Source organism: Drosophila bipectinata, chromosome XR, assembly GCF_030179905.1.
Source record: "Drosophila bipectinata strain 14024-0381.07 chromosome XR, DbipHiC1v2, whole genome shotgun sequence".
Classification (NCBI taxonomy): Eukaryota; Metazoa; Arthropoda; class Insecta; order Diptera; family Drosophilidae; genus Drosophila; species Drosophila bipectinata.
Genome location: NC_091735.1, coordinates 12791648 through 12802877, shown reverse-complemented (window position 1 = coordinate 12802877; position 11230 = coordinate 12791648). Strand labels below are relative to the sequence as shown.

General features: G+C 42.3%; 2 protein-coding genes across 2 annotated transcripts; both read right to left on the bottom strand.

The window, feature by feature from the left end:
* Positions 1 to 391: 391 nt before the first annotated feature.
* On the bottom strand, positions 392 to 1547 carry LOC122321992 (uncharacterized). The gene is made up of 2 exons (XM_043213165.1): positions 1065 to 1547; positions 392 to 958 (listed from the first exon to the last, which is right to left on the bottom strand). Exons 1-2 carry the CDS (start codon positions 1545 to 1547, stop codon positions 392 to 394), a joined length of 1050 nt encoding a protein of 349 aa, XP_043069100.1.
* Positions 1548 to 1552: 5 nt separating this feature from the next.
* Positions 1553 to 2698, bottom strand: LOC138925629 (uncharacterized). The gene has a single exon (XM_070276481.1). The coding sequence runs from the start codon at positions 2696 to 2698 to the stop codon at positions 1553 to 1555; it is 1146 nt and encodes a 381-aa protein (XP_070132582.1).
* Between the last annotated feature and the right edge of the window lie 8532 nt (positions 2699 to 11230).

Below are 11230 nucleotides of genomic sequence, written 5' to 3'. Positions count from 1 at the left end.
CCCACCTCCGTGAAGAACCCCTTCACCCCCTCCCTGTCGGCTCCAACGAAGTTCTTGCCGTTGTCGCTGCGCAGTCTATGTACAGGCCCTCGACGGCAGATGAAATTCCTGATTGCAATTACGCAGGAGTCCGTGGACAGGTCATGTGCTAGTGGATCGCCCTGGTCGTCAGGCATGTAAACAAGGCCACCCATCGTTTCTCTTGGTGCCAAGCAACGGTCACTAGCAGTGGTCCAAAGTAGTCGAGGCCCGTGCTCTTAAACGGCCAACCATACGCCTCCAAACGATTCTCTGGCAGAGGTCCCATAATCCAGCTTACACTCGCTGCATCCCGAGATCAAACTGCGAAGCACGTTTTGATGCTTCATCCTCACATGGGCATCGCGCACAATCATCTCCGTGAGACCGTGTCGGTGGGAGACGTACTGTACGGCAAACATAGCGCCGCATCAATCCTGCCATACGCTCGCAGGACTCCATTGCCATCTAGGTATGGCGCCAGTCCACATATTTCGCTTCCTTTAGCGGCATCCAGGCCATTCTCTGCGGCCTGCATCTCGTCGGGGAACGCCTCACGTTGTGCTATACGGACTAACAAGTTCTCAGCTGCTTCACACTCAACTGCAGTGAGGCCGCAGTTCTCAAGCTCGTCTTGTTGTCCACGGCATCGACGTGTGAACCTTAGGACCCAGGCCGTAGTCCTCAACAATCGCCTGTAGCTTGAGAATCTCTGCAAGGATATAAACGTGTCCCTCGTGCCAACGAGCACAAACTCACTCGGCATTTCCTCTTCATCTTCTGTCGCATCATCCGCCACGTTGTCGGCGGACGGTAGCCATCTCCATTGGGCCACCTTCGTTGACTCCAGAATCTCGGCTACTCTGTTCCCCACGAACTGTTTGTAGCGCCTGTGGGTGCTGCCAATCCAACGCAGCACTGTCACTATGGTCCTGCCTGACTGTGTGCATCAATCTCGTTCCTAGAACTTCTGCCTGCAGCTCCAACCGTGGAATCGTCATCGTTCGCGTAGGTGCACACTTTGTCTTTGCGCACACGAACCTCACTTGCACGTCGCCGTCTTCATACGTGATTCTCCAGTAGACCACTGCCGCGAATGCCGACTGGCTCGCATCCACAAAAACGTGCATCTCGATCGTCTTCACCAGTCCAGATCCAAAATAGTGACGTGGGCTCCGAAAGTTTTCCACTTTATTCATTTCCTTACGCCAATCCATAAAGGCGTTGTACATCTCATCCGGTAGTGGCTCGTCCCACAAGATCCTCTTTCTCCAGACTTCTCGCAACAACAGCTTCGCTGTTACCATTAAGCAACACAGAAATCCCAAGGGGTCAAACGGTGACATGACCATACTCAAGAATTCCCTTTTTGTGGCAATTCTCTTCCCATCGGATACGATGGGGGCAACTTTGTGGTACTTCACTCGAAACTTGAAGTCGTCCGTGGCTGGCTGCCACCGCATTCCCAAAATCTTTTGCTCGGCTTCACCCCATCCAATACTCTGGGCGTGGTCACTGGGTCCGAGCATCCTCTCTACTGTAGGCGAACTAGACTTGCAAACTTGCAAAGCTCAAAACCGCCTTCTGCATGTATCTCTTTTACTCTAGTAGATACTTCGATAGCTTCCCTCTCTGTGGCGAAGCTGTCCACGTAGTGGTAGTCCACGATGGCCTTGACTGCTCTGGGATCCGAATCCTGGAATCGCTTGGAATTTGCTGCCTTCACATGATGCGCCGCACTCGGTGAGCATGCAGCTCCAAAGGTCATCACGCAGATTTCATAAACATCGGGGTCTCGTTGGTTATCCCCATCTCTCCACAGAAATCGTTGCGCACATCTATCTTCGGGTCGGATCAGCACCTGGTTAAACCTTTCCTTAAGGTCACTGCAGACTCCGACAGCACCTTCTCTAAAATGGAAGAGGATAGATGCCAAGGCCTTATAGTGTTGCGGCCCCTTGCTCAGCGCAGAATTGAGCGATACTTCTCCAACTCGTGCCGCTTCATCGAATACCAATCGAATCTTCCCTGGCTTGTTGGGATTCCCCACTCCAAAATGTAGCAAGTACCATATCCTATCGCCGCCCATAGCGATCTCCTGTCGCTCCAGACGCCGAGCGTATCCCTTGACGACGTAATCATTGATAATTCGTGAGTACTCTTGGGCAAACTGTCCATCTCGCTTTATTTTATTCTCGATATTGACCAACCTATTGTACGCCATATCATAACTACGTGGCAGCACGATGTTATCTGTTTTCCATAGTAATCCCGTCTGGTATCGGCAGCCAACTCGCACCGTAGTGTCCTCCAAAATCTTCTGAGACCTCACGTCGTCGCTAGCTGCGGCCGCTGGCGCCGCCTTCACACCGAAGTTCTCGATCTCAAAGTAGTCCTTGACGATCCGTTCCACATTATCATCCAACGACGTGGCTAGCAGACAAGGCTTCGGTGATGGCGTGTCTCGTCGTCCTTCTACAGGCCCAAAAACGACCCATCCTAATGCGGTTGCGGCGGCGGACGGTCCCTCTCTGGCGAAGTGTCTCGTTCTCAATGCCAATCCTAAATGCCCATGATCCAATCCAATAAGTAGCTTCGGCACTGCATTTTCGTAGGGCTTCATCGGTAATCGAGCGTCCTTGTTCACGCTCCTGACATCTCTTCTGTACAGGCTCTGCATCGGCAAACTCAATTTCGGAACGGCATACACGTTGCTCAGCACATGTCGGGAAGAGTTGCCTGCTCCACCGGCAATATACGGAACAGTAGTCGTTCTCGGTCCTCGTCGACACAGCTCAAATTCCTTTCCGGCGTCGCAGGAGCATCCACGGATGACGCTGCTCCTTCGTTGAACCGGGCGCCATCCCTCGGTACGACTGCCTGTCGGTCCAGGTTGTAGCTTCTCCAATGGCCGCCTCGCTGTGGCGGTCTCCTGAAGCCTTCATTGTTTGCCTCATGAAGAAGACGGTGATACTTCCTCCTGCATCCATTCATGGGGCACTCTCCTGACGCAGCGCACGATCCAGTCATATGCCCGCTTTTCAAGCACATAAAGCACAAGCGATGTCTTCTTGCGAGCCTCCACCTGTCTGTAGTCGTGGCTCCAATAAACCGTTGGCAGTCCCAAACTTCATGTTGTCCAAGACCTTCGCATATTGGACAATTCCTGAGGCAGCTCTCCTGTTACTCGTCCTGCTCATGGTCGATGCTGGCATGAAGCAATCGACGCCTCGGCTCCTTTCCATCAATGTCCGCCACCATGCAGACCACATTCGCTAGTTCCGTCAACCACGAACTGAAGTCCACAACAGTCGGAAAGGGCTAAATAGCTGCAGCGTGCCTTGCCCACTCCACTCGTTTGCTTATCGGAAGCTTGTCCACAAGGTCTTCCATCAGGGTAAGGTTACCCAGGTGCTGCTCTGCCTTCGCTGACTGCAAGAAGGCCTTAGGTTACTCACATGTGTGGCGTATGCGACGAGCTTTCCTAGATTGTGTTCCGTAATTGGGGGCACATCTCGAAGGCTGTTGAGCTGGCTGCGTATTAGTTGCTCCGGTCGGCCACATCTGAAACGCAGCTGCTCCATCGCTGCATTCGCATTGCTGGGGTGAATCAACAGTGACTTTACCGTCTCACGCGCGTTATCCTTTAACGCCTTCAGTAGCCTTTAGTTGTTTTCCATGTCCGTACAACCATATGCTTGCGTCGTTTCCATAAACGCGCAATAGAAAATGGGCCAATCCTCTGGCTTCCCTCCAAACGTAGGCAGCTCAGGAAGCTTTCGTGGGGCCCAGCTTGCATTTCCTTCAATACTCGTCGCCCAAGCACCGTATCCAGGAGAAGGCGCTCGTACCGATGTTCCGCCGGCCGCTTCGTTGTGTAGCCCGAAACCATGCCCTGGAACCGTAGTGCCGGTAGCGCAAAATGGCGATGCGTGAGTAGTCCTTGTGGCACAGTTCTGCGAAACTGTACACAGTACCGTTTGAGATCCGCTCCAAGATGGCAGTCTCCCTGACGCCACATGAAAGGCACTTATTGGGTTAGGTACAGTCAGGCCTATTGCAAATGGCGGTTGCTGACCTACCCCAACCTCACTCGACATAACGGGGTCAGTGCGCTCCATGTTACTGCTGCGAGCGCGTTGCAACTCCTTCTCCAGCTCGGCAATCCTCTCTAATGCCATTTTATGGCATTAAAATGTGGGTCAAATCCCATATTATGGGCTTCGCCCTGACCGCACTAATTAGATTGACTTTATCTTCGCGGGCCGAAAATTTGTCGGTCCCACAATGTTTTTCTCTCAATTTTCGCTCCATGTTTTGGCTGTCAAAATAAATCAAATTAATTCTTTTTACACCCCGAGATCAGCTATTTATTTTTTTTGATCCGGCAACGCCAGAGTACTAGGCTTAAAGTACAATTCTTAAATTCTGCCTTTTTTTGGGGCGGATTTACGTCATTAAAAACCCTCAATGACCAAAGAACTGAGGTTGCTAAAAAAAAAATGACAAAAAGAACTTCCAGTTAAATCATCTTTAACAGATCCATCAGTATTAATATCAAAATTTTTTTTTAATTTCAAATTGACATTTTAACAAATAGTACCCAAATGGTACCCATTTAAAAAGCATTGAGAATGATGACGAATGATAAATTTTTGAGTGTTTAATACTTAACCATCAGTACTTTATTATTAATTAGTGAAAAACAATAAAGCAAGCACTTGTTTTGGGAAAATCGTTATAACTTCACCAATTTTCATAATTTCCTAATGAGTTTGGTCTTGTTTTATTTAGAATTAACGAGACAATATTGATATGTGTCAAAAATGATACCATTTCTTGGAATTTGTACCGAAAAAATGGCATCAAAGTCCGAAAAACACGACAAAAATGCAAAAATGTCAGTTTCTTGCGTAAAAATGTTATCCTTTTTGTTGAAATATATTAAAGATCTACTTTTTTTTCAAAAGCTACAACATTTAATTATTAAAAAACGTAAAAAATTTTAAAATCATTTTAAAATTACGCGCTTAGGAATTTTTCGGAACAAGAAAGTCCCGAAAAATCGCCATTTCTAAATAAATCAAGATTTTGAGGGTGTTAGAAAAATTTCAAACACGGTTTTATACTATACTCGACCTAATGAACAATTCCTATTAGGTCTCTTCAAAAGTTCCAAATCACTGTCGCACTGTGTTATTATTATAAAAGTAAGGAGCTATGACCTGACACATGATGAAACTGAAAATTAAGTGCTTTTATATCTTCTATTTGTGTGGTCAGGTGAGCTCTTTTCGAAAGGTTTTAGAGGACTTCAAGTTAATCTTAGAATTTTCTCCTTCTGTTTCTGCTATTTCGGTTTGGTTTAATTTTAATTTATTTCGTGTTGGCTATTTTTCTAAAATATTTTAAATATTTCATAAAAAAACATCTAAAGCATGGGTTAGCTAAAACACAGTGGCATATTAGTTTGTTTGTTGGGACATCCACAAGTACAAATTTTGAATTAATAAAAGGTGGTTAAATTTCAAGGGCCGATGTTGATTTTGAATAAAAAAAAAAACTATTTAGGAAATTATTGTAATTTTTTTTTATTATGATATATTGGTATTATTCAATTATGTATGGAACAAAATATCGGCCAAATGGGCGCCGCGACCACGGCGGCACACCTCAATCCGATGGTCCAAATTTTTAATGTCCCTGGGGCATAAACGAGGTTCTATGCCGTTAATGGGCCAAATTATCTCATCGTTTAGCTCTTGAATTGTTGATGGCTTACCGATGTACACCTTTTGTTTTAAATAACCCTAAAGAAAAAAGTCTAACGGTGTCAAATCACATCATCTTGGCGGCCAATTGTCGTCGTCATTACGTTAGATAACACGGCCATTGAATTTGTTGCGCAAGAGAGCCATTGTTTCGTTAGCTGTATGGCAAGTGACACCGTCCTGCTGAAGCCACATATCGTCCACGTGCATATCTTCCAATTCGGGCCATAAAAAGTTCGTTATCATCACACGATAGCGAACACCATTCACAGTCACTGCCTGACCGGCCTCATTTTGAAAAACTACAATGATGATTGTGGTGATGATGATGATGATGCCGCCAGCCCATAAACCGAGCTCTACGAGCATGAACTGGTGTTCTCACATCTTATACAGACCCGGTTCGCTCGAATTTTTCCACGATTTTTTCGATTTTACGCACATTTGGACGATCAAATTGACAAAAACAAAAAAACACTAAGTGCACGATATGCATTTTGATGTGAACGCCCATTTGCATAATAAGTCTGTATAACTTTAACACGTTGTTGGATTGTTTATCTCTCCATGGTTCAAATTGAGTAAGTCTGAAATATAACAAGAAAGGAAAGCTAACTTCGGGCGGAGCCGAAGTTTATATACCCTTGCAGTTAAAACCGGATATATATCGCAAACATCGGATATAGTTGGCCGATCCTTATGATTACATCATAATAAAACCAATTTACTAAAATACAAAATCTAAAATAAGTCCCAAACTTCTATCTTCAAAAATACGAAAGTTGATATTTCTACCAAGTACCATTTCCGATCGTTCAGTTATATGGCAGCTATAGGATATAGTCGACCGATCCTAATGAAATTTGGTAGGTCGGATCAACTGGCCAATAATAGAATCTGTATTAAGTTTCAGCTTTCTATCTTCAAAAACACGAAAGTTGGGTCATTTCCGATCGTTCAGTTATATGGCAGCTATAAGATATAGTCGGCCGATCCTTATGAAATTTGGCATGTCACAATAATTTGCCAAAAATAGCTATCATGTCAAATTTGAACTCTCTAACTCTAAAAACACCAAAGTTATACCATTTCCGATCAATCAGTTATATGGCAGCTATAGGATATAGTCGGCCGATCCGTTCCGACTTATATACTGCGTGCAAAGGAAAGAAGGGTGTGTGCAAAGTTTCAAGACGATAGCTTTAAAACTGAGAGACTAGTTCGCGTAGAAACGGACAGACGGAAGGACGGACATGCTCATATCAACTCAGGAGGTGATCCTGATCAAGAATATATATACTTTATAGGGTCGGAGATGTCTCCTTCACTGCGTTGCACACTTTTGACCAAAATTATAATATCCTCTGCAAGGGTATAATGAGAGAGCTTCTAAAAAAAATTTGAGAGTGCTCAGTGTGAGTGACAGTGTCACAGTGTGCCGGCAGCGCTGCGGCAGAATTTCCTACCCTATACTCGCGTGCTATGTAAAATGAGAGTTTGCCCACCACTGTATTAGTGTAAACATACGTATATGGTGGAAAAAATAATAGAAACAAGATTCTCCTCTGCACATTTAAAACGATTCTTAAGTATGTACAATAGGAAATGGCTTAAAACCAAAAGTACACACATAACCGATAACGGAACTTTATTCTGCTTTTCCTTTTGGGTCGTTTTCGCCCATATTTGTGGCGGCAATTCGTAATTTGGTGAGGGACCACGTTTTTTAGCTGGAAAAAAAAATAGAAACACGACCAAATTGCTCCGAAATTTTTGCTCAGTCTCGTTTTTTATTTTAAACAAAGGTATAGTTTAGTTAATTTAAGGGGAGGGTAAGGTATTAAATTTTTTTTCTTCCATATTTTTTTTAATTTTTAAATTGAATGCATAATATCTGAAGAATATTGTGTCAAAATTTCAAGTCAATTAAAGCAAAATTGACGAAGTTATTAGTTATTGACGAAGTTGCTTGCAAACGTTTTACACTGGATTTTGTTTTGTTTAAAACTTTAAAGCGTTATTCCCACAATTCACGTTTTCAAAGTCGGTGCCCCTCATAACATCAAAACTACTGCACCGATCCTTTTGAAATTTTAAACACTATTTCTGTACATATTTTACGAGGTAACGCTGTCGAGTTTTTCATAGTTTTGATTTCGCAATGACAAATTAACCGATTTTTTCCCAAAAAATTGAGTTTTTCACTTCAAAGTCTTCGAAAAAATTAAAAAATTGCAATTTTCAAAAAACCTTTACAGCGTTACCTGGGGCGAACTATTATCTAACGAATGAATTTTCATTTTTTGATTACAAATGATCCAGCACCGAGTTATGAGGGGCACCGCAATTCAACTTTTTTTGGCGACACGTCCGGACAATTGCTACCATTGCCATATTTTTATACCCTTGCAGAGGGTATTATAATTTTGGTCAAAAGTGTGCAACGCAGTGAAGGAGACATCTCCGACCCTATAAAGTATATATATTCTTGATCAGGATCACCTCCTGAGTTGATATGAGCATGTCCGTCTGTCCGTCTGTCCGTCTGTCTGTCTGTTTCTACGCGAACTAGTCTCTCAGTTTTAAAGCTATCGTCTTGAAACTTTGCACACACCCTTCTTTCCTTTGCACGCAGTATATAAGTCGGAACGGCCCGGATCGGCCGACTATATCTTATAGCTGCCATATAACTGATTGATCGGAAATGGTATAACTTTTGTGTTTTTAGAGTTAGAGAGTTCAAATTTGACATGAGAGCTATTTTTGGCAAAACATTACGTCATGCCAAATTTCATAAGGATCGGCCGACTATATCCTATAGCTGCCATATAACTGAACGATCGGAAATGACCCAACTTTCGTGTTTTTGAAGATAGAAAGCTGGAATTTAATACAGATTCTATTTTTGGTCAGTTAATCCAACCTACCAAATTTCATTAGGATCGGCCAACTATATCTCATAGCTGCCATATAACTGAACGATCGGAAATGGTATTTGGCAGAAATATCAACTTTCGTATTTTCGAAGATAGAAGTTTGGGACTTTTTTTAGATTTTGTATTGTAATAAATTGGATTATATATTCCTATTCAGATAAGGATCGGCCAACTATATCCGATGTTTGCGATATATATCCGGTTTTAACTGCAAGGGTATATAAACTTCGGCTCCGCCCGAAGTTAGTTTTCCTTTCTTGTTAAATATTTTTTTGTAAAAATTTTATTAAACATTCTTCTAATGTCATACTTTAATATACCGTTGGTTGAATAAATAAATTTTAACTGTGTCGTCAGGAAAAAAATCACAAAAACATGGCTTTTTTCGCATGATTTGACCTTACCCTCCCCTTAATGTAAGTTTGTCACAAAAGTAAACATTTTGTCAAAATTCAGGAACAAAATCGTCTTTTATAGTCAAAATGGGTCGCGGAATGCATTGCACTGCAGAAGAAAGAGTCATCATAAGAAAACTGAAGAATGAAGGAAAAACATTAAGGGAAATTTCTCAGACAATGCAGTGCTCACTAAAAAAAGTGTTTTCGGCCCTTCATTTTACCGAGAGAAAGAAGACCCGCGGTAGAAAACGAGCAACAACTACAAGATTTGATGACTTGTTGGCTCGAAAATCAAAAAAAAACCCATTCCTATCATCGGTGGAGCTCAAAAAGGACTTGCAGACATCAGTTACTAGTCGGACAATTAGAAACAGACTGATTGAGAAGGACTTGAAGGCACATTCACCCAGAAAGGACCAAACTTGAGCAAAAAGAATATTCAACAAGAAAGGAAAGCTAACTTCGGGCGGAGCCGAAGTTTATATACCCTTGCAGTTAAAACTGGATATATATCGCAAACATCGGATATAGTTGGCCGATCCTTATGATTACATCATAATAAAACCAATTAATTACAATAAAAAATCTAAAAAAAAAGTCCCAAGCTTCTATCTTCAAAAATACGAAAGTTGATATTTCTACCAAATACCATTTCCGATCGTTCAGTTATATGGCAGCTATAGGATATAGTCGGCCGATCCTAATGAAATTTCGTAGGTCGGATTAACTGAACAAAAATATAATCTGTAGCAAATTCCAGCTTTCTATCTTCAAAAACACGAAAGTTGGGTCATTTCCGATCGTTCAGTTATATGGCAGCTATAAGATATAGTCGGCCGATCCTTATGAAATTTGGCATGTCGTAATTTGTCGCCAAAAATAGCTCTCATGTTAAATTTAAAGTCTCTAAATTTACAAACACCAAAGTTATACCATTTCCGATCAATCAGTTATATGGCAGCTATAGGATATAGTCGGCCGATCCCGGCCATTCCGACTTATATACTGCGTGCAAAGGAAAGAAGGGTGTGTGCAAAGTTTCAAGACGATAGCTTCAAAACTGAGAGACTAGTTCGCGTAGAAACGGACAGACAGACAGACGGACAGACAGACGGACAGACGGACAGACGGACAGACGGACAGACGGACATGCTCATATCAACTCAGGAGGTGATCCTGATCAAGAATATATATACTTTATAGGGTCGGAGATGTCTCCTTCACTGCGTTGCACACTTTTGGACAAAATTATAATACCCTCTGCAAGGGTATAAAAAAGGCGATCTTTTGCTTATCGTCAAAAGGACCGCCAAAATTGGAAAAATGTCCTGTGGTCGGATGAAACCAAAATAAATATGTTTGGATCTGATGGTAGATCATATGTAAGACGCCCGAAAAACACAGAATTCAAACCGAACCACACAAAAAAAACAATTAAGCATGGCGGAGGTAATATCATGCTATGGGGATGCTTCTCCTCCTCTGGAGTTGGTCCGATATTCCGCATTAACGACAAAATGTGTGCTCCACAATACCTTGAAATACTCAAGAATGTTATGCTGCCATTTGCCGAGGAAAAAATGCCGTTAAAGTGGGAGTTCATGCAGGACAACGACCACAAACACTCATCAAAAATAGTTAAGAAATGGTTCCAGGACACAAAAATAAATGTAATGGAGTGGCCACCGCAATCACCGGACTTGAACCCGATTGAGCACTTGTGGGGTGTACTAAAAAAAAGAATTGCAGGCTTTAAGCCCAAAAATAAGGAAGAATTGTGGCAGAAAGTGCAATCCGAGTGGTATGCCATTGATCCTTCGATTTGCGCCAATCTGGTGAATTCTATGCATCGTCGGTGCATTGCTGTTATAAAATCTAAAGGCTGTGCCACTAAATATTAACTAAAACTATGTTTCGATTACTAAATTTAGGAAAATACCTTTAGTTGATGAATTTATAAATTTTGTTTCTATTTTTTTTTCCAAGGAGAGCAAATTGAATTAATTTTTTTTCGTCCTTTGCCAATTTGAAAAAAATTTTTGTTTTGTTTTTATAATACATACTATAATGTTTGTTAACAAAAAAATAATTGAACAAATATCTGTTA

Excerpts from the sequence above, each read along its gene's own strand:
- LOC122321992 (XM_043213165.1), bottom strand. The coding sequence starts at position 1,547 with ATGCTCGGACCCAGTGACCACGCCCAGAGTATTGGATGGGGTGAAGCC. Across the intron at positions 959-1,064 it reads ATGAAGACGGCGACGTGCAA|TCAGGCAGGACCATAGTGAC; the intron begins GTGAGGTTCGTG and ends TGATGCACACAG.
- LOC138925629 (XM_070276481.1), bottom strand. The coding sequence starts at position 2,698 with ATGCAGAGCCTGTACAGAAGAGATGTCAGGAGCGTGAACAAGGACGCT.